Here is a 25,799-nt window from a genome sequence, read left to right on the forward strand (position 1 = left end):
CAAGAGCAACACCGAACGCCGAGATATGCCCATCACTCGCTCAACTCTGAGCCTCCCAGAGCCCGTCGACTGTGCTCATACTTTCCTCATACGGTAAGCCCCCTCGAGAGTGGATGGATGGGATGGTCGCACGCTCTTGCTCGGCGCCCCCGCTTTGCACGGCCGCGCGCGTAGGTGGGCGGGATAGGACGACGGCATGCGGCGGGTGACCGTCCGGGCCTCGTCATGCGAGGAGGAGAGACACGGAGAGAGCAAAGATACAGCCTCATGGGTCTAATTTGCTAACTGGAACTGATCCTCTCAAGGCGGAGAATTAGTGCCAGAGAGGTACACTGCCCCCTCCCTCCCAGATACCGACAGCTTCGGGGTTCGCGGCATTGATGGAGATTCGCGGAGCAAGACACACGGCCACGGTATCCGTTCCGTTCGTTTCGATCGGATGGCACTGCGGGAGCGTGAGGAGAATGCACGCGGCACAGGTGCACACACACAGACACCACACGCAGTGAGACGTGGAACCTTGGCTGTGGAGGATTGTCTGTTGATCCCACTGAAACCAACCTGGATGCCGCTGCCCGTTCCCCGTTACATACGTTGTTGTAACTTTTCGTGGTAACGAGACTCCGGTGCCCGCCTGGAGCATAAATATCTGGCGTTGGACGCTCGATATTTTGTTTTTCTTTCTTCCTCCTCACTCTCATCATCATCACCATCTTCCTTCCTCTTCCTTCTTCACTTACAACCAATACTTTTATACAACCGCCAAAATGGTAAGCATTCCCATCTCCCCTCATTCGCACTTTGATATCCCTTTGAGCTCTATCTAACAACCCCAACAGGTCAAGGTTCTTGCTGTTCTCTACGACGGTGGCCAGCACGCCAAGGATGTATGTCTCGCTCTCAATCAACTCTCCCAGCTCTCTCAACCTCCTCCTCTTCACCATTCGATTCCCGCTCGTCGATGGTCGTTTGCTCTCTGCCCCTCCAAACGCCTTCATGTCGACAACACCTCCCCACTCACACCCACGCTTGCCGATCCCAAACGCGGGGAAATCGCCTCCTACTCAAGATCAGCCACATTCAACCCAAGATGCGGGGCAGTGCCTCTGGGTAAGACATCAGAGTTGTCCCTGGGTGGGATTATGTGTGGGCTCGTGGCTCTTGCAGGATACGCTGCATAGTCTTTGAGTAACCATAATGCAACCCCAGTCGCCTCTGGGGCACTCGATGTCTTGCCCCTGACCCCCTCATTCATCAACCTGCACAGTCTCAGTCAATTGAGTTTCAACCATAACTAACACGCCTGTCATAGGTCCCCGGCCTTCTCGGTACCACTGAGAACGAGCTCGGCATCCGCAAGTGGCTCGAGGACCAGGGCCACACCCTCGTTACCACCTCCGACAAGGACCGTGAGGGTTCCAAGTTCGACGAGGAGCTCGTCGATGCTGAGATCATCATCACCACTCCCTTCCACCCCGGTTACCTGACCGCTGAGCGCCTGGCCAAGGCCAAGAAGCTCAAGCTCGCTGTTACCGCTGGTATCGGCTCTGACCATGTCGACCTCAACGCCGCCAACAAGACCAACGGTGGTATCACCGTCGCCGAGGTCACTGGCTCCAACGTCGTCTCCGTCGCTGAGCACGTTCTCATGACCATCCTGGTCCTCATCCGAAACTTCGTTCCCGCCCACGAGCAGATTGAGCGTGGTGAGTGGGATGTCGCCGCTGCTGCCAAGCAGGAGTACGACCTCGAGGGCAAGGTTGTCGGTACCGTCGCCGTCGGCCGCATTGGTGAGCGTGTCCTCCGCCGTCTCAAGCCCTTCGACTGCAAGGAGCTTCTCTACTACGACTACCAGCCCCTGTCTCCCGAGAAGGAGAAGGAGATTGGCTGCCGCCGCGTCGACACCCTCGAGGAGCTCCTCGCTCAGTGCGACATTGTCACCATCAACTGCCCTCTCCACGAGAAGACCAAGGGTCTCTTCAACAAGGACCTCATCGCCAAGATGAAGAAGGGTTCTTACCTTGTCAACACCGCCCGTGGCGCTATCGTTGTCAAGGAGGACGTCGCCGCCGCCCTCAAGTCTGGCCACCTCGCCGGTTACGGTGGTGATGTCTGGTTCCCCCAGCCCGCCCCTGCCGACCACGTTCTCCGAACTGCCAAGAACCCCTTCGGTGGCGGCAACGCCATGGTCCCCCACATGTCGGGTACCTCCCTGGACGCCCAGAAGCGCTACGCCGACGGCACCAAGGCCATCATCGAGAGCTACCTCACTGGCAAGTTCGACTACCGCCCCGAGGACCTCATCGTCCACGGTGGTGACTACGCCACCAAGGCCTACGGCCAGCGTGAGAAGAAGTAAGCGCCTCGCCACAAGAGGAAGGAAGAATTTACTGTACATGATGATGATTACGAGTCCCATAACTGCATAATAGGCGCGGGGATTTAAAAGATAGCGTCGCGCAGAATAATAAAAAAACTGTAAAAATTAACCACTATCTCTTGCCTGTGAAGTTCCTCATTTTGTTGTTTGCGAAATCACTAAGAAATATGGATATTAAGAAGGTATTATCTGACAGCTAGAGTGATATAGAACGATATACGGCATTGTTTGCTTGACTGACAGATTTGGATGCCTTGACATCTCGCTCGTCAGAGTTGAACCATATCTTGCTAGCTCTTGTAGTGGAGTTCAAGTTGATAAAGTTGAGGCTCTTATGACGGAACTCGAGTACCGGCAACTATCCTACTGTATCTGACCTGTTGCTGCTATCATGCACATTTGCACCCTCGGGATTTTGTAATCAAGTTACTTAAAAACCAGCATAACCCTGCTGTATTGTTTGTTGATTATTTCATTTTACCATAATGTTTGGTTGTTACTGTTACATTTACACGTCCAATTGGTGGGTGGTATTCCTCATCAAGCCAACCGTCGTCATCAAAGCGTCGTTGCCTGTCACCTCCCCCCTTTATGTCTCCCATGCCATGACAAGACCATATCCAATTCTCTAGCCATGTAAAACCCATGTCTCTTGATCGTGAAAATCATTTCCAGAATCGCCACCACTTTCTCTCCTCTCCGGGCTGTCCCCTCCTCCTCAACACAGTTTCATCACGGCCGTGGATGCGCCAGAAGTACACTGGCACGCCGGCTACGACGAATGACACAACGGCCACGGTCTGGAACGGCTGGGCAAAGACGGCGCGGCTGAGAAGGAACAAGCTCACGCAGCAAAAGATGATGGGCGTTGTGATCCATGTCTTGTAGGGTCGCTCAAGCTGCGGCTCGCGCACGCGTAGCACGATGAGGCCCAGCACCGTGAGGAAGTAGAAGGTGTAGCCCGCTACGCCGTAGAATGTGACCAATGTGCTAAACTCGCCGACGATGACATAGCCCGTAGTCAAGACGGCATTCAGCACGAGCGCGTAAATGGGGGTATAGAACAAGCCTGTGTCTTCATCACCGAAAGCACGGCTTAGCTTGCGCGAGAACCAGCTTCGTGTGCGCTGCGTGCTGAGACTGTTCTCATTTTCATTTCCAACACCGATACGGCCAAAGATGGAGGGAATGTAGCCTTCCTTGCCAGCGACGTAGGCAAGACGGCTTGAGGTGAAGGTGGACGAGTTGAGAGCACCGAAGCAGCTGGCACTGACGATGAGCGCAAGGATGAGGGCGCCAACAGAGCCAAAGACTTGGGAGCCAAACATGACGGCTACAGTGTTGGCACCATCCATGCTCTCAAGGGGAAGGACCAGGAAGTAAGCCATGTTGGCGAGAACATAGCAGAGGATGACCAGTGGCATGGCCGTATGGATAACCCTGGGCAGGTCTCGAGTAGGGTTTCGAAACTCGCCGACCACGTAGTTTGTCTATATCATGTCAGTCGCTGAAGTTGTAAAGAGGAGTCTGTAACTCACGTTATCCCATCCATCATAGGCCCAGAGACCGGCATAGAGCGCAAGTGCCCAAGCAGACATGTCGGTCGATGTATTGTCAAACAGCTCGTGGGCCTTCCACTCGACATTCGACTTGCCCTTGAGTGTCTTGCCCGTAATTGCCACCACGACACCCGTGATGGTGACGCCCAGTAAAGCGACAAACTTCATAAACATGAGCATATCGTTCAGGCGCGTTCCGAGCCGTGTCGAGACACAGTTCAGAAACGTCACAGCAACGAGACCAACGAGCGCGACCGCTTTGTTGATCCAGGGGCTGATGTGTTCAGCGTCAGCGCCAATGAAGGCGCGCACAAGGTACTCGCCCATGATGATGGCAATGATGGCAGCGCTGCCGGGCTTGAGCACCAGCATGGCCACCCATGTAAAGAGGAAGCCCGACAATTCGCCAAACGTCTTGGCGAGATACACCTGAGCACCGCCATTCAAAGGGATCGCTCCACCAAGCTCAGCGTATGATGCGGCGCCTGTCCACGCGAGCACACCTGCAATAACCCAAACGACCAACGCAGCGCCCGGTGAACCGACTCTAGCGCTCACCGAGCCAGGAGACGAAAAGATACCAGAGCCGATGATGAGTCCGACTATCAGCGACAACCCGTTCAGGTAGGTCAAGGTCTTGTGCTTCTCCAACGACCCTCCTCCCAACCCACCGTTCGGCCGCGCCGTCGACGTGGGAGCCCCAATGGGCGCGTACCCGCCGGCGCCAGCCGTCGAGCTCAGCGGGAACATGTTGGCGGCAAAGTCAAAGGCCGACGACACCGAGTAGGACCGGTGCATCCTCCTGGCTGGGTTGGCGCTGTCGAGGGGGTCGTCCTGCTCGAGCGACAGCCTCCGCGACGACGATATGCTGGGTCGCGACGACATCTCCGAGACGCCATCCTCGTTGCCCTGGCTCGAGCTGGCGAGCGACGCGAGTTCGAGCGAGTCTCGTGAATGCGACGGGAGCCCGTACGGCGCCATTGTGACTGCTGCTGCTGATCGTGCTCTCTCTTGTCGCTCTCGTCCTTCGCTTCGTCTCTCGGCGGCCTCTCGTCCTCAATCGACCGTCCAAGAGTATTCCCAATCAGACGGTATAGTCGCTAGCAGCGATGAAACATAGCGGTCGCGCAGACGTCTTGGAGGGGATTCGTAAACGAAAACAGACTTTGGGCGCCAGGTGACGTAGATGTCCGGAATGGTTTTTGATGGGTGTCAGGAACTTTCGAGTCTCTTGTAGCGGTCGGTGTATTGATTGAAGCGTGTAGAGTCGTGAATTGGTCGTAACGATTAAAAATCAGTAAAAGGAAGGATATAATATTTCGTGTCGTCAATGATTGCTCGTCAGATTTAATTCAGCACCAAAAGGGGGCATCGCGCGTGTTGCATGAACAAGACAAAGACAGTCCAAATAGGAGAGGCTTCAAAGTCTTAGGATCTCACTTAGCTCTGGCTTAGGCTGGGTCCCCTAACGCTATGGAACTTGGAACCCGCGTATTGACGCTCGCTCACTCGTTCTCGTTCCCGCTCGTATCCACTGGTTGGCTGCACCGCCACAGTTCCGATTACATAAACAAGGTGGCTCCCTCCCGACCTCACAGATGTCCGAGCAGCATCCTGCAACGTTCAAACCATCAGCGCTATGGCTTCGGACGATTATACTGCCGTCGGTGGCGGCGGCGCCTTGAAGCTCAAGGGGTCCAAGGTGCATAAGAAGAAAAAGAAGCGAGACAAGAAGACGGATCTGGAGAAAAACCTCGACACCGGAAAGAGAGAGGGTCCGGATCCAGACAAGAAGAAGGAGGCGGATGATGAACCTCGCGATGAAGAGGATGACAGGCCTGAGGCGCAAAAGACCGAGGCTGAGAAGCGCCACGACGAAATAAAGAAAAAGAGGGTAAGTTCTCTCTCTCTCCCACCTGCATCACATTTTTGCTAACATGGTCAATTCGCAGCTCCTCCAGCTCGCCGAGTCTTCAGGCTCTAGACCCGAACTTCTCAAGACGCACAAGGAACGCGTCGAAGAGCTCAACACCTACCTGTCCAGACTAAGCGAGCACCACGACATGCCGAGAATCGGCCCAGGCTGAGGAGGCTCTGGGTTACTGCATTGGAGGGCAAGAATTCATACATGCGTACATCATCATGGAGCAGGCGTTTTTTGGTATACCCTCATTTTATACAATCAACTTTTGATGCACATGTTCTTGTCCTTCTCATCTTTCATAAACATCGGATGAAAACTAGTGACGTCCCTGATGTTGTAGGCCTACATCTGTGCGTTGGCCCGGAATGACCGCCACCCATGAGCCGATGTCCATGCAAAGGCTATTTCTAAACCCCTGCCCTTGACACAACCCAACTCCATGTAAAATTTTAAAGTGCGGCCAAGCCTGAATGTCAGTTTCACTTAAACAAATACTCGACTTGATCCCTGAGGTGCGTGACAAAACGCCAATCTCTTTGTACCCGCTTAATGTACTATGCACTCTACTACATGCGATTCTCATGTCGACAAATATGCTAGGCGCCATTAATGATCCCAGTCCTCCAAGATACAACCGTACGTGGATGCTCTTGTCTAATCAAAAACCCCCTTGTCCAATCTGCCTGAGCGTCTGATTCCGCTCCCAGTCTATTACCATCATTTTGTTCCCATATGTAAAAAGAAGACCGTCAAATTCATAAGGTGGACCCCGCCGTGTTCAGACAAACGACTTGGCACCGGTTGGGGTGACTGGTCAAAGTAACTCGTAACACCGGGGTCCTCGTGTTTTCGTCCGTCCGTCGCGTGTTCCGGTGCCGTATTCGGCTTGGCTTACAGAAGCATCAGACCGCCAAACAGCATGCCAACAACCGCCGAGATGACACCGCCGACCGAGGCCGAGGATCGGGGAGCGGCGTTCTGGAGGTCGGGGCTTCCGCTGGCGGTGGCTTCGGCCGAGGGGACAACCTCCACCCAAGAGGTGGAAGTCATGGTGGTGACACCGCCGTCCTCGAGAGTAGAGGTGAAGGTCTGGGGCACAGCGCTCGAGGTTCGCCTGGTGCCGGTTCCGGTGATGGTGCTTCGGGTAGTCGTGGGCCTCTCAGTGGCTGAAGTCTCCTGGTCATCGTCTGCGTTCATGTTAGCATACTTGTATGAAACGTATGTACTAGTGCTAAGCGCGGTCTCGAGTCAACATGCACGTGGTCCATCAAGCTCAGTATAGCGATGATCGGGTATCTGGCGCACTTGCGAAGGCTGTGGATTCGGGTGGTCAGGGTGTCGAAGGATGGCACGAAACACAATAACGCAGCAGGTTTTGGGATTTGGATCCGCATCGGAGCCTCCGCAAAGAGACCCGATGCTGGCAGTCCGTCCCACATACCGGTGGTTGTCGATGTCTCTGTTTCCTCTGGAGGCTCGGAGGATGTTGTCTCTGCCTCTTCGGTGGACTCAGACGCTGACCCAGTGGCGGACTCAGACGTTGATTCATCGGCGGACTCAGAGGAAGCAGTTGTGGCATCAACAGCAGTAGTCTCAACAGCAGTGGTGGTGTCAGGGGCGGTAGAACGAGCAGTCTCACCCGAGGAAGCCGTCTCAGACGGCAAGGAAGTAAAAGAAGAATCATCAGGCAGAGTAGTTTGCGGTTCAGACGTACTGGCAGCAGTGGAGGTTGCAGTTGCAGCACTAGGAGCAGAGGACTCGGACGTTGGAGCACTTGGAGAAGAGGGAGAAGTCTTGGAAGTCTCCTCCTCCGAATCAGACGTACCGGTAGCAGTGGGCTCGGAATCCTCAGTCGACTCGGGTTCCTCAGTCGACTTGGGTTCCTCAGTCGACTTGGGTTCCTCAGTTGTCGACTTTCGCGTGGGAGCCGCAGTCGTCTCGGCTTCGGACTCGGTGGGTTCCTGGGTCTCCGAGGCAGAGGGTTCCTCGGTAGCGGTGTCCTGGGCAGAGGTGGGATTGTCTGTTGAGGTGTCAGGGGCAGGTTCACTGGGTTCTGAGCTCGCGGGCTCGGCTGAGGAGGGCTCACTCGTCTGGGTGTTGGAGGGGGCTGAAGTTGGTTCCCTGGTGGCTGAGGGCTGCGAAGTAGGTTCTTGGGTAGGCTCCTCAGTCGATTCTTGAGTAGGCTCCTGGGTAGGCTCCTGGGTTGACTCTTGGGTAGGTTCCTGGGTAGGTCCCTGAGTGGGCTCTGTAGTTGAGGGCTGTCCGGTGGCCGAGGGCTGCTCCGAAGAACCCTGGGTAGGCTCGGTGGCCTGGTTTGTGTCGCTTGGTCCAGGAGTGTTCTGACGCTTGACCATCAAGGCAATGGACTCGGACAGGTTGGGTCTGTGAGAGTTCATGCCGTGCTTGTCCATGGCATCACCATGACCATGGCGGAGATGGCCAGGGCACATGCTCATGTTGGTGGCATGTCCAACAACACCAAGTCCAACACCAAGCAGACAGCAGACGGCAAAACCAACCAAAACCTTGCGGGCTGGGGAGATCCTTCGTCGATGGGGTTGGGTAGGCTCCGAGTCCTGGAGTAGGGCTTCCTTGTCAGACATGATCCTCTCTTCTCTGTCAGTGCTCAACAGTCCGGCCTCCATGTTGTAGTCGTTCTTGTGCGATGCCATGATGATGATGAGTGTCTTGGAGGCTTGAGGTGAGGGTGGTGGTTGAGTTTTGTAAGTTGACACAAGGAGGAAGAGAGGAGGCTGAGATCAAGCTTGGCAGATATGCAAAGCACGTCTAGTGTCCAAGGATAGGTACAGTATCCAGCAAGATGCAGTGACCAAGATGGGTGGACAGGTTTTGGGTTTGTGTCGTGGGCCGGAACGAGAAACGACTGGCTGGAAGCAGGTGGTGAGAGGTTGAGGAGGCGAATACCAGGCCGTGAGTGGTGACTGGAGACGGCAAGCTAAATAAGGGACCTAAGAATCTGCAGGCGACAGCTGGCGAGAGGGGGCTGATTCCCTTTATCGATGATGAAAGAGTCGTGGGCCAAGCAAATGGGAGGTGGCTCTAGTGTCTTGCAAGTGCGGGTGCGGGTGCTCAAGGGAGGAGAAGCACGGAGCAGCAGCAGACAGACAGGGCACAGGGCAGAAGCTGGTGATGCGAGAGTGAGGGAAGTAAAACGACGGAAAGCGAATAGCGTGCCGCCAGCCGGTAAACAGTTGACAGTCGATGGAGGCGCTGCTTGGAAATGTGCACCAAAGGGGTGAGGTGAGTGCGGGTGGAGGCCCGAGAACGAGGTGGAGGACGTGGTGGAGAGAGTCCGCGACGGTGTAACACGAGGAGCTGAGTCGAGCTGGAAGCCGTGGGCAAGTGGGAGGCTCGGAAGAGAGACAAGGCAGGACAGAGTTTGGTGTTAAATGCAAGCCCGTGATGCTGGATCGCTCATGGATGGTGGGGATCCGTCCACTAAAGTCCCGAGAGCTAAACTATGGCTGGTCAAAGGAGGCTGAGCTGCAGACGACGACCTTTCTGACTGTTTGCTGGGTGGTGGCAAAGCAAAGAAAGGGCAGGGCATACACGGGAAGCCGGTCAATGGTGTTGGAGATACAAATCCCATGTTTCTTTTTTCGGGATGGAGGGAACCGCATGCAGTTTTAACAACAGCCACCCCGGCTCTAGAGACACCTAGCGCCCTTGTCGGCCTGCCAGGTCCCACCGGCTGCGTTCTCCGTCCACTGGAAGACAGCTTCGACGACGTGCCCGGGGAGCCTGGCAAGCCTGGCCCTGGCCTGGACTGGAAGGGAGGATGGGTGACAGTGGGGTTTAGGCGCTGAGAGGCGGCTCGACCAGGCCAGTCTAGCCCCGGAGCACGCCTTGAGTGTCAACCGGTGTCAGCAAGGAGGCGCTGGCTGGCACTCGATGGCGCCGTCTGGCTGGCTGATCCGATGTAAGGCGCTGATATCTGGCGCTCCTGACGCGCCGGCTGTTTAAAAGCAATGGCTGAGAATTCAAGTTCCTGAGACTTGTTTCTCACTTCCCCGTGGAAACTCGGGATAAGTTTCAGCCTCTGTCTGGCGTCAATAACCGCTGGCTCGCAACGGCGTCGCCCGCTGCTGCTCACGATAGTTGCTATCCCCACGCGAAGATCGAGAATCTTGGAATTCGCCTTGGCGGACGGACGAGTAACACGATCCTCGCTGCGTACCGTTTATTACGCGTTGCTCCGCTGCTTCTGCTGCTGCCTCTGCAATCAGTTGCAGGGTTATTTTTGTCGGGAGCACCGCTACGCTGCCACCGCTATCGGGTCTTCCACCCCTTCCTTGGCCCTCGTTGCCCAGCAGGCGCTTCTGAATCGGACGCCCCCATAGTGACGCCAGGCGCCGACCTTCTGGAGCTTTGTGATGTCACTGCGGGTGCGACGACAAACGGACGGACATGGGCGTAGGCACGGGGCCGTGATGCTTGGCTTCGTATTCCCAGAAAAGAAAACGTTGACCGAGCGAGCGAGCGAGCCCACACGATCCAGTTGACACGAGACGGAGCAATCGTCTCCATGACTGACGGCCTGCATTCCTCTGGGCCGACAGAGCCCCCTTCGACGCTGCAGTCCCCGTGCCAGAGGCACACGAAGACGCCAACAGGTTCCAGCACCTCATGCCAGGCAGGAAATACGAGAAAATCGGCAGAAAAAGTCGGGCATCGGAGGCGTAAGCGAGTAAGCGATCGGGCCCAAGTCATTGGTTCCAGCCAGCCAGAGCGTCCTTCTTTGGTCTCCGTCGCCCCGTTCCCCGGCCCCTGTCTGACCCACGTTGTTAGCCCCTTGTTCCCTACCCCTGTCTTACCTGTCGTCTTTGCAGCTTTCGTTATCCAACCCCCTTCGATTTGTTGATCTTGTCTCGCGGAGCGGCACGAATGTGTTGGTGACTGTCAACAGAAAACGTTTTCAAATCACAACATTTGGCCCGGCTTGGTCATCACTCGTCATAATGCCCATATAGACTGTCGACTTTGCCAACTCGAAAATCAATCCCGACCATAACCAGGATGAACGGTGATTCTTGGCCTTATCTGATACGCGGAGATGTGTGTGATGACATGACAGGTGACGAGGTGTAACGTTTTTGTCAACGCCGAGCTCGACAACTGCGTCTGAATGTCTGGATCTCTGACAGTCCGATGGCTGCGATCATTTCCTAAACTCCTCCCAGCTATCAAAATCCGAGGTAAAAGACCGTCAATCCTTGCAACACCATGAAAGCCGCTCACGTTGATCTTAATTTGGAGCTTCTTGCTCGTGTAGGTGCACACGTTGCTGCTACAACTGCACATCAGTTCATCCGCCTGTTGAGCCCCGTGGAGCACTGGCTCCGCCCGGCGTGTCCGTGCAAGCGGAAGCAGATTCAGTATGCCAAGGAGACATGATGCGGCCGCCGGATCTGGCGGCTCATCGACAAGAGCGATTTAGCGAACAATGACACTGGCCGCGTAGCACGCCCAGGAAAAAGCTGGTCCGGCGTGTTGAGGCTCGGTCGATGCTAGGGTCGTATCGTGAATAAGCTCTGCGCGGTCTTGGTCACCTTTCTTCTTGTCCCGAGGGTGCGAGGTTGGCTTGCCCTCCTTGTCCCTCCTGCCACCCAATGCGGATAGCTCTGGAGCAGGACATAAAGAGGATGGTTGTAGCTCGGGGTGCTGCCGTCGCAGCCAATTCGATGCTGCTGTGACCATTGCTGTTGCAGTTGACGCAGGCCGCCATCTTGGTCAACCCCAGGCTCAGCCTGAAACTCCAACCCCTCTCTGACAGAATAGACTTGACGGAGTCTTTGTCCGTTTCGGTCTGTAAGCAACTTGTGCCTACAATACATAAGCTATTGCCCGCCACTAAACACACTTTCTCAATCGTCAAACACGCCAATGCAGTTGTACGAGCCGAGGCGCAATCATTGGCCCGCAGGATGCGAATGGTGGCCAAAAGAGAGACATGGCCGCCTCTGCTGAAAAACTGCAACTAGTCCCGCAACTCAATTGTCGCCGTCCTCCATCCTGAAGTCCCAGAAACGTGTAGGAGGTGGTGTCGAGGATCTTGCCCCTCAACCGGCGCGTGTCTCTCCAATGCCAGGCCTGACCATTTCTTTGTTGACTTGGGGAGAACAGTACGTAGCAGCAACATCTTTGTCCTCACCTGATGCCACACTAGGAGCTCTGTGCCAGCTCTGGCTAGGCCATAGGTGGGCCAGCATCACTGGACGCCGGGATGGTCTCGGGTTGGGGCTGACGTGTCTGACGTGTCACGGTTGTTGATAGATGCGGCCTCGTGCTGCAGCTGCATCAATCCGAGATGCAGCCATCACAAGATGTTACCAACCCGGGGAGGCGGTATCGAGAGAGCCTGCCGCTCAGCGTCAAGTCGCTCGGGAAGGATTTTGTTCGTTGGTGCTGATCTGGGATGGGCGCGGGGAGTGACTCTGGCGTGTGCATCCACTGGTCGATCGTCGTCTATATTTATCCCAGCGGGGACGACATTCGAGGTCTAGCCCTCAGTGGTTCCATCTGAGCCTGGAAACGTGACCTTGGGCCACTGAGGGGATTCATCCCAACCATACTTGATAGAAGAACTGGTGCATCTGTGTAAAGAAAAAGATGGCAAATGGTCGGTGTTACTGTCACATCTGCTGGGATGGCACCCACCTTCTTCAACCATGAAAACATTTAGGCGGGTGAGGAAATAGGACAAATGAGACAGCAGAAGAGCGAAGAAGATCTAACCCCTCTTTAATATTATGAATAATATAGGTACCAAGAGATATCTTGCTTGATTTCTCACCTTGGGAATAGGAAGCTGTTGGTGTCTCCTTGACCAACATGCCATTGAAAGCTGAGCTTGGTTCACGTGACGTCTCGTGTGGCTTTGGTGCGCTGGCTCAACAAGTGAGGCAATGCGTTGAATTTCTTGGCTCTCGATCGAAGGGATGAAGCTCCTCTTACCGAGGAAGTAAAAAAAACAAGAAATTTACCACGAGGCTCGGAATAAAGAGCCATGTGCTAGGGAATACACTAGACCTGCTAGATTACCAAATTGAGCGTCTTTTGCGTGTCATGATACTCAGAGTTCATGAGGCTGCCGATCCTCAGCCACTATCGCGCGTTCGTGGCTTGTGCCCCTGGCTGCGGCTGACTGATGCCAAAGGCTGACGAAACATATGGTCGCCCGACGGAGAAGGCCACTTTCACATGATGACGGCTGTTCAAGCTTCTCTTCCATGTCAAGCAAAACCGTCGGTGTGGGAACGTGCTCAGATTGTCAAGCCGCTGACTCGGACAATCTCCAATTCAATTCATATTCGTCCCAACCAAGTCACCCTCCCTGCGACGAGCCCTCGACGTCCTTATTTGATGCGCCTGCGCACCCCTACCCTCTTCAATGATACCGCTGCGTCCTCGACAGCCTCGTCATGACAGAGCATCTTAGCCCCGAGTCGCTGAATTCCCTCGACCCCGATGAGCAATCCAGCTTGAGAGTGCGCTCGCGATCTCCTCATCCATACCATCACCAGAATACCGACCTCCCGCACCTTTCGGATCGATTCTCCCTACGTAACCGCCAAGCGCAATCGACCGGGAGTGGTGACGACGCCCAGCTTGAGCCGTCCAGCACAGCATGGCCCCCTCTCCCTAGGGATTCACCTCAAACGAGTGACAGCGGCTCCGAAGCTGATGATGAACACTTCTGGAAAGGGCTACCAGCGCCCAAGACGAATCTACACAAAGGATTGAGGGGTCTCAATGAGCCGCTTTCTGGATCTTCAACGCCTTTGCCCTCGCCAGCAGCGCTGGACGGCCATGCTGTTCGCGCGGTGGAAAAGGCGCTCACCCCTGTCGATACACCGGAGTCACGGCGCTTACTTGAAGCCCTTCGACGACGAAGACGAGTGATTGCGCGACGAATAACTGAAGCAGGCATTGTCCTGGCCTTGGGTCTCATGGTAGCTTCGAACCCTCAAGTATCGAGGCTCCTTGATATTTGGGGAAAGGGTATGTGTATCATGCTTTCATGCCAATCGAATCAACTAACTTATTTAGACATTCTCTTTCTTGCCATTTCTTACACTGGACTACTCGTCCTCTACCCTCTCCGAGTCGTGGCATGGGGTTACCGTAACCATTCTCCTACTCATCCAATTCCTCTCGAGCTTCCTGCGCATTTCGACCCCGCGCCACTACTATATCCTCCAGCAATCACCCTTTTCGTATCTCTCCTTGTTTCCTCCAATAACCCAGCTGGAGTTCTTCCAAACCTTGTACTCAGTCTCTGTTCCATCCCTCAGAGCGTCATCCCAAAGGTCAACCCTTATGCCACCTATGATGTGATAGCGTGGGGGGTTTCTTGCCTTCCGTTGATCTGGAGCCCGCGACAGCGCGAGATTTTCGAAGTCGAGAATCCAGACAGTTTTATATCTGAGGAAACGGCCGTCTTGCTGTATCCTCTACACCAATCATTATGCGTGGTGCTGCATCACCTCACTACCACGAGTCTCTTGACGGCTGAGCTCCAGCTACTGTCAATTGCACTCATTAATGTGTTACTCCTGGCTTCTTCGCCACAGATTCAGATCCTCAAAGCCCTGCTCTGGGGAGGTGGCCTCAGTTTGCTTGTCTTCTGCGGTCCGGTCATAAGATGGGGAATTGCTCTGGCCAGAGTCCCAAAATGGCGGTTTCGAAGGGCATCAATCTCTCAAAGTCCTCCTCTGTGGAAGTCACTAGCTCAAGCATTCTCATTGCGTCGGATGAAGCATGAGCTACTGAGGACGAACTTTGAGGAGACGGTGTATGACACGGTCGGCTCATCCGAGGATGAGGCTGGGCCCCTCTTTAGGAAGCCTACAAGAGTCAAGACTTTTGGGCCAAGTTATCCTGTGACAGCGGATGCTGACAGTGTTCCGTCATCTCCCACGGCCGGCGACGACGCTTTCGCCAACGGCACTTCCTTTGTCCGAAGACATACTCTGTCACACATGGACCATGTCGTTCGACGTAACGCCACGCATACTCCTTCAGGGCGCAAGAAACGGGCAACCTCAATGTCTGTTCGACCCTTTTTCAAGCTCACCCAAGAGCAGGCTACATTAAGGAAGTGGTTGTATGCAGGATATGTCTACGCCTGCATCCTGACCATCATCCTGATTGGTATCCGCACATATGTCCAGAAATTTGCCCTGGACGGCAATGAGCCCATCGGCTGGGCTCTGGGATACCTCTTTGGAGACCTGCCTTGGTTTAGGTACCAAGTGGTTATGGCCAACCTTGAACGGTGGATCTGTCTGCCGTCGCGATCAGAATCAGAGCCAGAAAAGCAATGCCACTTTGGCTGGGTACAGCATGTTCGTCATGACGACTTTGGCGAGGCAAACACCCGACTCTTGCTGAGCGTTTACTGGTTGGGTATCTTGATTGTCGGCCTCATCATTGTCTTCCGTCTGAAGGATATCTACGAGGTTGACACACGGCGGAAGGTATTCCACTTCATGATGGTCGGCATGTTCCTCCCTGCAACTTACGTCGACCCTACCTACGCGGCTCTGGCTCTCTCTTTGATCTTGGCCGTCTTTTTGATACTGGATCTTCTGAGAGCAAGTCAGCTTCCTCCGCTTTCGAAGCCGATAGCGTCGTTCCTTGCTCCGTACGTGGACGGAAGAGATTTCCGCGGCCCTGTTGTCATTTCGCACATCTTCCTCCTCATCGGATGTGCTATCCCTCTCTGGCTAGCTCTCGCCTCGATCCTGAGAACTGGATCCGGCCATCTTGCAGGTTGGGAGGTGCCAACTCGTGAAGTCAGCATGGTGTCTGGCGTTATTTGCGTGGGCCTCGGAGACGCAGCTGCCTCCCTCATCGGCCGCCGCTACGGTCACCGGAAGTGGCTTTGGGGCGGCGGAAAGAGTCTGGAGGGCAGTGTTGCATTTGCCATAGCTGTGTTTGCTGGCTTGGCTGCTGCCAGCATCTGGTTGAAGGTTGGCGGCTGGCCCGCCACGAGTGAGCAAGCTGGTATTTTCGCCAGTGCACGGAATTCAGCAATCTGTGCCTCGATGGCGAGCCTTACGGAAGCCGTACTGACGGGCGGCAACGACAACGTCATTGTGCCAGTGGTCCTTTGGACATGCGTAAAAAGCCTCGGTATTTGACACAGTGGTGACGGCGTTTGGCGGTGGTCCTTGGGTCGGATGGTGAAAATAGATGACAGGGACGGCAGGCGGCTGGACAGAGATGAATGAACGTTTTATGAGACTTTAAAAGGGCGACTTCTTTTCAGGTCTTGGGAGAGTGGTATCCCCGAGATGTACTTTCTATACCCCTAAGATAATATAGCAATCATCCTTCAGTTCCCACGGCCAACTCCAGCGCCAAATATGATGTGTTATGCTTTTACGTGTACTGTAGTGATTATCCAAATTATGACATCAGATCCTCCAAGATTGCTTCCAACTCATCCTTCCGGAACGGAAGACTCAGCAACTCTGTTCCTAGGGCGTCTGTGATACTCTTGATGATCTGGTGGTCGTGGAATCTACTCTTTGTCAGTAACAGGTCGATATAAGAAACCAAGAAAGAGGGTACGTACTCCTTCAGCAGAGTCCGGAAAGCCATCTCGGAACTGCAGATAAACTCCTCCACCGCCTTGTTGTACACCATCCGGTATTCCACGCCCGTGGGTTCATCGCCGCCCTCGCCCTCTTCTTCCATGGCAATGAGAACCTCACCCACCAGCAGGCGGAACAGATTCTTTGCATTCTCGGGCAAACTGCGCAGGACGAACGCAACACCCTCGCGGCCATTAACACGGTGGGCATTGCGACCGAGTAGTTCATGAACCTCGTCAACAACATCGAGCTCAGCAGTGTACGCCGCAAATGTCGTACAATCATGGAACACTAGGTTCAGCGCAGAGCGCACGCCGATATCCCAAAGCAACGCAAAGTCGGGCGTGTCAGCAGAGCAGATTAAACGTATACGGGGATGTGCGGCAAGCTGCGCAAGGGCGGCTTGAGAAGCGGGCTTGCGGAGTGGTGCTGCGTCTATCGAGTTGACGATGAGTGTGAGTGTCATCGATGAGTTGGCGAGGTGAGAAAGGACTGCCTGGACCATGACGGAGGGCTGGGCAAGTGGGATGCGCTGAGAAGGGTCGATAGCAGTGCCTACAGTGCTAAGGATCTCGCGCATTGTCGTGGTTGGAGCGTAGCCGTTGATTATGACAATCTTGTCTCCCTTGTCCCGCCTGCTTCGAGCATGGAGATGCCCTGCAAGCTTGTGTAATAACCGCCGCTTCGAGCCATAACCGTAGAGACACAAATTGAAGCCCTGAGACAGCTCAAATGACCATTGTGGAAAGGATTCCGCATGTAGACTCTCCAAGTACTCGATATCGGCTTCATGGTGGTCTTTGTTCTCCCTAATTATGGTAAAGTACTCGTCGTGGGTGAGCAAAGAGAGTGATCCGAGGGTATTGTTCGACGTCTTTGGCCTTCCGGGCTTGTTATGGGCAAAGTATAGTTCGTGAGGAGGCAAGTCGCGAGGCGGGCTTGGAGATCTGGTCTTCTTGGGTCGCCCCCTTGGCTTTGGGGTCCTCTTTGACGGTGTCGCAGCTTCGTCTATGGCCGATGCGTCTGCGGAAATCGAAATGCCATCCTCGCCCTCTTCCTCATCCTCGCTCGAATCGTAGATATGCCTCGCGAGTCCTTCGTCTTCCTCATCCGTGAGGTTGTCGCCCACCACATGTTCTATGAAGGCCCTTGCGCTCTTCTTCCTTGCGGATCGATCTGCCGCCCGAGGGGTGGCAGCACTCAAAGAAAAGGCCGCAGCTTTTGTAGGGGTTTGAAAGAGAGCAGTGCGGCTCGCTTTCGGGGTGGGTGTTTCTCCATTCACGGCCTTCTTCGGGGGTCGACCTCGACGTCGAGGAGTGGGTTTAGGGGTCTCGTCTTCGTCGGTCTTTAATGATTCAGTGCTAGCAATTGCAGGGCTTCCAGTTCCATTCGCAGTGAAGGCCTCAATTTGACTGTCAGAATCATCGTTGGCTACCGGTGAGTATCGAGCTGAGCTTCGTATGCGCTTCGAGGGCGTCGTTTCGAGGTCTGATTCTGGGATTGCATCGAGCTCCTGGTGGCTTCGTTTTCGGAGAGATCGTGGTGCTTCTGCCGGGGGATGGCCTGGCTCAAGAACTGCCTTTTTCCGCGGCATGATGGAGATTTATGTAGAAGCAAGATCAAACCGTATCCCTACAGCGACTGATTTGCCTTATTCAAAGGTGAACAGGGGTGACGAAGGAGATGCAATGACCAGTCGCGTTTGAGTAACGCGTTCCTTGCTAAATTGGCTGTGGCGCTTTGTGGCGCAGATTTTGTGGCGCGAGCTTGCAACTTCCTCTCAACCATCATTCCCTTCACTCAGAACATCACAGTCATCAACCTTCGAAACTGTATCACGATGAACTTGAATCTCTCGGCATCGTTAAACATTACGAGGCTATTCTTCAAGCCGAGTCTTTGTCTGCCCCATCACACTGTATCCACCTTCAATGACCTGCCAATCCCTTTGGAGAAGGGACTGCAGAAGGATGGCCGAAAGGTAGAGATCAAGGCGGTCGTCCTTGACAAAGACGATTGTTTTGCCTACCCTGATAGCATTGAAGTCTACGGTCCCTATCAGGTGAATTATCAATGATCTCGGGAGAGACACATGGAGTCATTTGCTAAGGTTGCGACAGACTCACTTTGAGAAACTAAGGCAAGCATACCCCGGTCGGAAGCTGCTCGTGGTGTCAAATACCGCCGGTGCAACTTCATGGGACAAGAATATGAAGCTAGCCTCCGAGGTGGAGAGGAATACAGGCGTTCCAGTGCTTCCTCACGCAGTCAAGAAGCCAGGGTGCGGGGAGGAGATCATGGAATACTTCCAAAAGCATCCAGAAACAGGCGTCACTGACCCTGCGCACATTGCATTCGTCGGCGACAGGCTAACGACGGATATGATGCTCGCAAATATGACTGGGGGCTGGGGGTTCTGGGTGAGAGACGGGGTGATCCCTTTGGAGAAGAAGAGCATTGTGAGTTGAATACGAATAACCTCAAATGGTAAACAATAACTAACTGAAAACAGTTCTCAAGGGCTGAGCGACACTTATCATCGTTTCTCCTTTCTCGAGGGGTTCAGGCGCCTGAGCCTCGCAGCATATTCGAAGAATAACTGTCGTCTGATATTGTTGCTATTGTCACCGTCAACCAGCCGCCAACAAAATCGGCCTCGATCAAGCAGCCTATTTCGGATTGCATGCCCCAAATAGGTGAATCACCAACAATACTTATTGTGTTGTCTTCTATTCAGCGCCCTGGCCCTGCCCAATTCTCAACACAACGATGATCCAAAAGATCACGACAATACAATTGGGACTGAATCACCCATCTTGGGACATTTTGCAACACCACCCCAACCTATAAATCTTCCCTCTGATCCTCCCGTTTGTAATTTTATCTCGAGACTCAACCTCTTCCAAACAAGTTTGCAAACGCCGACTCTCTCGTAGCACTACTTGACCAGTCCTCGATCGCATCTCTCTCCCTCTCCGATACCCACAACGACAAGCCTAGTGCTCTGCTTCTTCTGCGATTTTTTGCAAGATGGGCGGCAAGGTTTGGTCCACCGAAGAGGAGCGGGTTTTTTGGGAGATCGTTGTCCCCGTCTCGCCACACGCTGCCAACCCTGTCAAACGTCTTCTGACCTGGCCGCAATGTGCTGAACTCATGACAAGGGAGGTTGGAGCCAATGCCCGCCGCGAGTACACCAACACGATGCTCTGTAAGCAGTAATATCACACTTTCTCCGTTTGCGCTAACAATCAAACAGATGAGCACCATTATCAGAACTTCAAGCCTGGCGCCAAGTCCCCCAAGGCCAACCCCTTCTTGGAGAAGCACCTGCGAGACATTGGTAAGTTGGCGTTCGTTTGCTCCGTTTACGATTTGGAAACTGATAGAGCAAACAGAGTGGTTCAAGGAGAACAAGACTTCGCCCCCTCCTGCTCCCGCTCAAGCTCCCACTTCGGACGACTCCTTGGCCTCTCTTCTGAACGAGATCAACAAGCCCAAGCCCAAGACGAAGCGTGGGCGCAAGGCCGCCCCGCCTGCTGAGGATGGCCCAAGATTTACCGCTGAGCATCTGTACAAGGTTGCCACTGGGCGCGATCTTGCAGAAGCTATTGCGTCGGGGTACAAGCCCGTCAACCAGAGCGGACGAAACAGTCTTGCCAATCCCATTGCTAACACTGCTGCCAACACTGCTACCACCCCTGCTCGTAACACTGTTGCCAACTCTTTTGTCAACCCTTTTGCTAGCAACTCGGGTTCTGCGCCCGGCTCTCTTGCATCTGGCCAGCAAAAGCCCTCAAAGGCAATCCGGCGCCAGGCCAAGGCTACTAAGCTTGCGCAGCCTGTCAGACAGCCAACTACCTTGCAGGCGCCCGTCACCCAACCCTCTTCTGGACTCAACCCTCTTCTCAGCCGCCAGCCTCAGTCTTTCGGGAGTGGCATTCGGGGCACGGCCACAGAAGCCCACCAAGATTTTCAACGCACTCAGGGACTCACCGCGGCCACAACCACCCAGGTTCAAGGTTCTTCTTCGTACGTCCCGTTCTACCAGAGCTACGCGACGACTTCTCAGCAGACCCCTACCCGAGCTTCTTACCAGACGTTCACTCAAGCCTCTCGCCAGTTTTCTGTCCAGCCCACTTTCCAGACGCCCGCCCCGGGCAAGGAGGAAGGGCCCCTTCGACTGCCCTCGATTCGCGAGATGTTCCCCTTCACATTCACGGGACCAGAGCAGGAGGCGTTTGCTCGCCGCGAGGCTGATGCCATGCTGCAGAACAGAAAGCGCAGCATCTCTGTCGAGGATGAGCAGATGCCTGCTCCCAAGCGACGACCTCTTCCTGATCGCCCCACCCTTCACCAGAACTAGACGAGCCACAGCCGTCTCATGAGCGCAACTGATTCAGCACCCGAGTCCAAAGATTTGTGGCACAGGATGGGGATGACTTAATGACTTTATGGCAAAGGGATAATGAATATTTGCTAACGAGAGAGACTGCGACGGACTACCAGTAACAGATATGTGATGGTTGTAACTCACAAGCATGGAAGGTCTTGCTGGACGAGACTTGGCCAGGGAATTGTGACGGGGGGGGGGTGAAGGACGGGGTTTACAAGGTTCACATTCATGGTTCCAGTTTTGTAACGATTTAGTTGATCCGCGCAGATACTCCGAGGTTAGCATTCAAAGTAGTTTTGGTCGACTTGAGATCCTTGATGTGGCATTATCGTGATGTGATATTACCTGTCTTGGTAGGTGGGGGGTTATGTACCTTTTGAGTTGAAGATTGAAGATTGAAGTTCGGTTCAATAGAGCCCCGCGCCAAGGTCCGGAAGGGTGGGGCCGATATCATCCCGCCCCCGGAAAGCGGTGGCAGCTGGCAAAAATCTTGCCTCCGAAAGATTTCCCCCAAGTCCATTCGGCCGTAGCTAAACCCGCGATAACCTCCACCATATCAACGCAGCCACGATGAACTTTCCCGGGACCGCTCCTCCGACTGCTGCTACCGCCGCTGCTGCGGGCGCGATGCCCACGCCCGGCGGACCTCAAGATCCCAACGTCAAAGCTGTACGTTTTTCCCTCCTCTCGGCATGTGGAGGGGCGCAAAGTTGGGCTAACTCGTGAGAATTATAGGTCCAAGCTGCGATGGAGTCTTGCTATGGAAAGTCGGTCATGTCCGGAGTGATGGGCTTTGGCATGGGTGGTGTGTTTGGAATGTTTATGGCTTCTGTACGTCATCACTTTTTCATCCTTGAAGAATCACCAGCTAATTCGCTCTCTTCTTTAGATGTCCTACGATACACCCTACCACACGGCCGCCCCCGGCGCCCCGCAGACCACAATCAGCTCCCTCCCGCTAAAGGAGCAGCTCAGGATCGGCTTCAAGGATATGGGAACGCGGTCGTGGTCCATGGCCAAGAACTTTGGCAAGGTCGGAGCCCTGTACTCGGGCATCGAGTGTGGCGTCGAGGGTCTCCGTGCAAAGAACGACCTCACCAACAGCGTCGCCGCCGGATGTCTGACGGGCGGCGTCCTGGCCAAGAACGCTGGCCCTCAGGCTGCGGCCGGTGGGTGCTTGGCGTTTGCGGCGTTCAGTGCGGCTATTGATGCTTGGATGAGGTCGCCCGCCAAGGACGAGTAAAGGATGATATGAACAGCAAAAAATGGTGGATTGTGTTGTACAGATATGAATATTTTATTGTGGGAGTTTGGGGTTTTATTAGAGCATAGGGCTGGCGTTGGGAGACGGACTTCTCTCTCCTCTTTGGATCTTTGGCCCCTGGCGGATGTGCCGATGGCGGAATAGACGATTGTACGTGTATCAACAGAGGTGTGTAATACATAAAACGCTTCAAACAGGAACGAGTTTGCAAAGGAAGATTCTATGATCTGTCTATTCTTCAACATGTATCTATCTACAAACAGGTTCAAAGTCAAACACAAGTCCCTTTTCCTTAACGCCGCGCTTCGAATCATAAGAAAGAGTCGTCCACACCAATCCGACACTCAAGCTCAGGAGGCTTGATAAACCTCGAAAGATCCAAACTCCCAATACGCATTCTTGAAAGCATCAGGGTTATTAGCAACGAGATCAGTACAGTTACTCGGGCCTGTAATCGTCAGTCTAGTTCTCTCCCAGTTGACCACATCCACTTACATCCCGATTCATCCCAGACGGCATACACCAGCTCGCCGCACAAGTCAATGTTTGCAACGATGCTGTTGTTCTTAAAGTGAGAGCCAATGTTGCAGTCCGTGTTGGGAAAGTCGGCGAGAGCTGTTCCCCAGGTGCTTGGGTTGGGCTTCTTGCTCTTGATGTCGGAGGGGATAGAGTCTCTGGCGAACTGCCACATGCGAATACCCTCGTCTCGCCATTCCATAGCCATGATTCCTCCGCCGTTGTTGTTGAAGCTTGTTCCGTAACCATCATCGTCGGACTTGACACCACAACCCGCATTGTCGTTCTTGCTGTGGTCGCAGTTCTTCTGCAACGCCTTGCCAGTGGCTTTCCGTCGCACATCCATAGAGCAGCCTGATGTAGTATGCAGTGTCATTTGGTTTCCGTCGGCAGCCTGATTCGTAGCCTCCATAACATCGATCTCGCCATTGTCGGGCCAGTTGGAGTGATCGGTGAGCCAGAGGGCGGGCCAGGTGCCGCAGCCGTAGGGAGTGTGCTTGACATCAAAGATGAAGAGGCCGTCGTCGTACGTCTTCTTGGACTCGACGCGCACCGAGAAGCGGCCCGTCGAGGCGTTGGGTTCGTCATTGGGGCCGACGGATGTGTCGACTCGGAGGATGGCGGAGCTCGACGAGGCGTAGGTCAGGTTCTGTGCAAGTCAGTATCACAACAACTTTCAAGGTTCATAGAGGAGTTATACAAGAGATGTTGCTTGTTCTTTGGGAACATAGTGAACGAAACCCCCAGCTAGAATTGCGTCAGTTGGTGAACTCCGGAGCTAGAGCTGTACTTACTGGGGTCATATCCAGTAAAGTAGTTGAAATTGTCAAAGAAAGACTCTCCATCAACTGTGACAATTGTTAGATACAAATTCTGATGAGCAAAGAGTAACAACCGACTTGTATCCTTGAGGCTATACGAAAGCGCTGTATAGTCTGGGTACTTATTCTTCTTCGCCTGTGTAACCGCAACCCCAATAATGATGGCGAGGATAACGAGAACAGCTACCACGACTCCTGCCCATACTCGCTTCCTCCAGTATCGCGGGTTCCACCAGGGCATGCTTGGAGAAGCACGTCGGACATCCTGTCCTGGCCTGGAGAGCAGGATCTCGTCGTACGCCGGTGGCGTCTCTCCAGGTTTGACTTCAGGTATAAGTCGGGCCATTGTGTTGACTGTCAAGTATAATCGGGTGTGTAAAGGTGATGTCGAAGAAAGAATACCGGAGTGTTCGGGGTTGAATCACAGATTATAGTGGTTAAAAGAAACTACTGAAACACTTACGCCTCACTTGGTACACGCAATGCCCAAGGGTATGGAGCCATGATAAACACCACCACCGGCTTTAGACAGTCCGGAATGCCAACACTCAGTCTATCGATGTTTCTTCTCCTCCCCCACATACCCGTATCCACACCCACGCTTTCTGGGTGGACACCGTAAAATCAAGGCTGTGCTCCGGTGAGGATATCCATGATGTGCTTTAAATCAGGGGTTGCGAGGCCAACACGACGGCCAAAAAGGAATCGCATCAGTCAGACTACTTCCCATCAAATAGAATCAGTCTAAAAAGAAAACAGCCCCAGAAATAAGTTGCTGCAGGTTCCTTGCAAGGGAGGCAAGTGTCTTTGCTGTGGCTGGCTGCTTGGGTCGAGGAGACGCGTAATCTGGACCACGACCACGACCGAAACGATCGATCGATCCTCCCAGATCCCGAGCATAGCGTCACCCATTCCTGTCTCCACAGGGCAGCCAAACTCTTTTTGGTCTGTTGTCCGGAGATAAAGAAGAAAATGTAAAGTTTTCCCCTGGTTTATCATGTTCATCCCGTCGGTGATCCGGACGAGGTCCACCGGACGCTAGAAAACTTACATATACGAGACCATGTGGTATGGTAACCCGGACGGTGTTATTGGTAAGCGAACAATGGTCTAGATAGGCGAGTCAGCACAGAATTCTTTAAAAAGCAACCAGTGCTCATGTTGCTGGAGGGTTCGTGTTGGGCAGAAGTGTTGCTCGGGAGTGAACAAGAGCCCGAGCCGTCACCAATCGCTGCGGTGTGCTGTGCTATCATTCGAAAGTCGCGATAAGGCAAAACCATATATTACACGTCATTTGCCGAGAAGTCAACTCCTTGTGTGTCCGATATGAAGACGCTCTCAATCGTGAGAAAGGATCCCTCGCAGTCAAATTTGTGAGTGTGGGCAAGTGATTTGATTCAGGTACCAGAGACATTTCTGTCCTCAAACTGTAACTTGCATCACCTTCTTCAAAGCGATTAAACGTGTCTTGGCATGATTGATAAGTTACGGATTTAAGCGTCTATGAATAGAACACGCGCCAAGGGTGGCATCATTTCAAGAATCCTAAACAAGGGTCATTGACCCGGCAAGAAACATCAACAGTTGTAGTATTGTACATTGTGCTTAGAGCTGCTTTGCATTTTTGGTAGAACAAGATAGGATAATTCCAGTATCATACAGGCCATGACCCAGAAACCTCCGACATGGCGATAACCTCATACTCCGACTCTAAACGGCCAGGGTCCTCGAAATGGCAACAACAGCGCAAAGCCAAGCTCCAATATCCGCCGTCAGCATCCTCGTCATGTTGACGCTCAGCCACCTCCTCAACATGCCCACATTATCCGTCCCCTCCTCAGCGCACGTGTCGTCCATAAGATTCTTGAGCTTCCAAGCGACGGCGGGCACGTAAACAAGGTGTCCCAGCGCGAGCGCAGCCGTACCCGCGTAAAACGCCGTCGACCCGCGGCTCCGCAGTAGAGGCCGTTCCAGCCACACGGCGGCGAGCGAGGTCCAGAAGGTGGTGCCGATGAGTGACACGACGGCCCACGGCCCGGAGCCGAAGAAGCCCGTGATGTAGGTTGGAAGGATGGCGTCGGCTTGCTTGTGCTCCACGGGTGGGCGGGTGAAGATCTTGAGGAAGAAGTCTTGGTCCCAGGCGAACCAGAGGGAGCAGGTTGATGAGACGAGGGGCGTAACCAGGAGGAGGGTTCTGGGGTTGAAGAAGGCGCCGGAGGCCATGATGGGCTTTTTTGGTGTTGGTTGAAGCCAAGATGTAAGTACTGAGAGTTGGTGTTGAGGTGTGATGAGGTGAGATTGAGGCGAATGCAGGATGCAA

General features: G+C 53.9%; 12 protein-coding genes across 12 annotated transcripts; 6 read left to right on the forward strand and 6 right to left on the reverse strand.

Moving 5' to 3' along the window:
* Window positions 1–767: 767 nt before the first annotated feature.
* On the forward strand, window positions 768–2,359 carry MRS44_012417 (uncharacterized protein; the record flags this gene model as incomplete). The annotated part of the gene is made up of 3 exons (XM_046276149.2): window positions 768–770; window positions 840–887; window positions 1,313–2,359. 3 exons carry the CDS (start codon window positions 768–770, stop codon window positions 2,357–2,359), a joined length of 1,098 nt encoding a protein of 365 aa, XP_046133133.1.
* Window positions 2,360–3,045: 686 nt separating this feature from the next.
* Window positions 3,046–4,920, reverse strand: MRS44_012418 (uncharacterized protein; the record flags this gene model as incomplete). The annotated part of the gene is made up of 2 exons (XM_046273814.2): window positions 3,046–3,870; window positions 3,919–4,920. The coding sequence occupies 2 exons, from the start codon at window positions 4,918–4,920 to the stop codon at window positions 3,046–3,048; spliced, it is 1,827 nt and encodes a 608-aa protein (XP_046133132.1).
* Window positions 4,921–5,578: 658 nt separating this feature from the next.
* MRS44_012419 (uncharacterized protein) lies at window positions 5,579–6,026 on the forward strand (the record flags this gene model as incomplete). Its single annotated transcript, XM_046276148.2, has 2 exons — window positions 5,579–5,833; window positions 5,892–6,026. 2 exons carry the CDS (start codon window positions 5,579–5,581, stop codon window positions 6,024–6,026), a joined length of 390 nt encoding a protein of 129 aa, XP_046133131.1.
* A 728-nt stretch (window positions 6,027–6,754) lies between these two features.
* MRS44_012420 (uncharacterized protein) lies at window positions 6,755–8,535 on the reverse strand (the record flags this gene model as incomplete). The annotated part of the gene is made up of 2 exons (XM_065618795.1): window positions 6,755–7,069; window positions 7,123–8,535. 2 exons carry the CDS (start codon window positions 8,533–8,535, stop codon window positions 6,755–6,757), a joined length of 1,728 nt encoding a protein of 575 aa, XP_065474867.1.
* Window positions 8,536–11,317: 2,782 nt separating this feature from the next.
* MRS44_012421 (uncharacterized protein) lies at window positions 11,318–11,581 on the reverse strand (the record flags this gene model as incomplete). Its single annotated transcript, XM_046269495.2, has 1 exon — window positions 11,318–11,581. The coding sequence occupies one exon, from the start codon at window positions 11,579–11,581 to the stop codon at window positions 11,318–11,320; it is 264 nt and encodes an 87-aa protein (XP_046133129.2).
* Window positions 11,582–13,305: 1,724 nt separating this feature from the next.
* On the forward strand, window positions 13,306–16,029 carry MRS44_012422 (uncharacterized protein; the record flags this gene model as incomplete). The annotated part of the gene is made up of 2 exons (XM_046280057.2): window positions 13,306–13,885; window positions 13,934–16,029. The coding sequence occupies 2 exons, from the start codon at window positions 13,306–13,308 to the stop codon at window positions 16,027–16,029; spliced, it is 2,676 nt and encodes an 891-aa protein (XP_046133128.2).
* A 268-nt stretch (window positions 16,030–16,297) lies between these two features.
* On the reverse strand, window positions 16,298–18,079 carry MRS44_012423 (uncharacterized protein; the record flags this gene model as incomplete). The annotated part of the gene is made up of 1 exon (XM_065618796.1): window positions 16,298–18,079. One exon carries the CDS (start codon window positions 18,077–18,079, stop codon window positions 16,298–16,300), a length of 1,782 nt encoding a protein of 593 aa, XP_065474868.1.
* A 246-nt stretch (window positions 18,080–18,325) lies between these two features.
* MRS44_012424 (uncharacterized protein) lies at window positions 18,326–19,084 on the forward strand (the record flags this gene model as incomplete). The annotated part of the gene is made up of 3 exons (XM_046269493.2): window positions 18,326–18,547; window positions 18,606–18,944; window positions 18,998–19,084. The coding sequence occupies 3 exons, from the start codon at window positions 18,326–18,328 to the stop codon at window positions 19,082–19,084; spliced, it is 648 nt and encodes a 215-aa protein (XP_046133126.2).
* Window positions 19,085–19,515: 431 nt separating this feature from the next.
* On the forward strand, window positions 19,516–20,848 carry MRS44_012425 (uncharacterized protein; the record flags this gene model as incomplete). Its single annotated transcript, XM_046269494.2, has 3 exons — window positions 19,516–19,693; window positions 19,742–19,825; window positions 19,881–20,848. 3 exons carry the CDS (start codon window positions 19,516–19,518, stop codon window positions 20,846–20,848), a joined length of 1,230 nt encoding a protein of 409 aa, XP_046133125.2.
* A 600-nt stretch (window positions 20,849–21,448) lies between these two features.
* Window positions 21,449–22,121, forward strand: MRS44_012426 (uncharacterized protein; the record flags this gene model as incomplete). Its single annotated transcript, XM_046273813.2, has 3 exons — window positions 21,449–21,547; window positions 21,614–21,709; window positions 21,768–22,121. 3 exons carry the CDS (start codon window positions 21,449–21,451, stop codon window positions 22,119–22,121), a joined length of 549 nt encoding a protein of 182 aa, XP_046133124.1.
* Window positions 22,122–22,492: 371 nt separating this feature from the next.
* MRS44_012427 (uncharacterized protein) lies at window positions 22,493–23,825 on the reverse strand (the record flags this gene model as incomplete). Its single annotated transcript, XM_046269492.2, has 5 exons — window positions 22,493–22,590; window positions 22,638–23,307; window positions 23,359–23,405; window positions 23,453–23,506; window positions 23,558–23,825. The coding sequence occupies 5 exons, from the start codon at window positions 23,823–23,825 to the stop codon at window positions 22,493–22,495; spliced, it is 1,137 nt and encodes a 378-aa protein (XP_046133123.2).
* A 1,364-nt stretch (window positions 23,826–25,189) lies between these two features.
* Window positions 25,190–25,702, reverse strand: MRS44_012428 (uncharacterized protein; the record flags this gene model as incomplete). The annotated part of the gene is made up of 1 exon (XM_046276147.2): window positions 25,190–25,702. The coding sequence occupies one exon, from the start codon at window positions 25,700–25,702 to the stop codon at window positions 25,190–25,192; it is 513 nt and encodes a 170-aa protein (XP_046133122.2).
* Window positions 25,703–25,799: the final 97 nt, after the last annotated feature.

This window comes from Fusarium solani, assembly GCF_023522795.1.
Source record: "Fusarium solani strain SB1 chromosome Unknown bctg00000008, whole genome shotgun sequence".
In the NCBI taxonomy this organism is placed as follows: Eukaryota; Fungi; Ascomycota; class Sordariomycetes; order Hypocreales; family Nectriaceae; genus Fusarium; species Fusarium solani.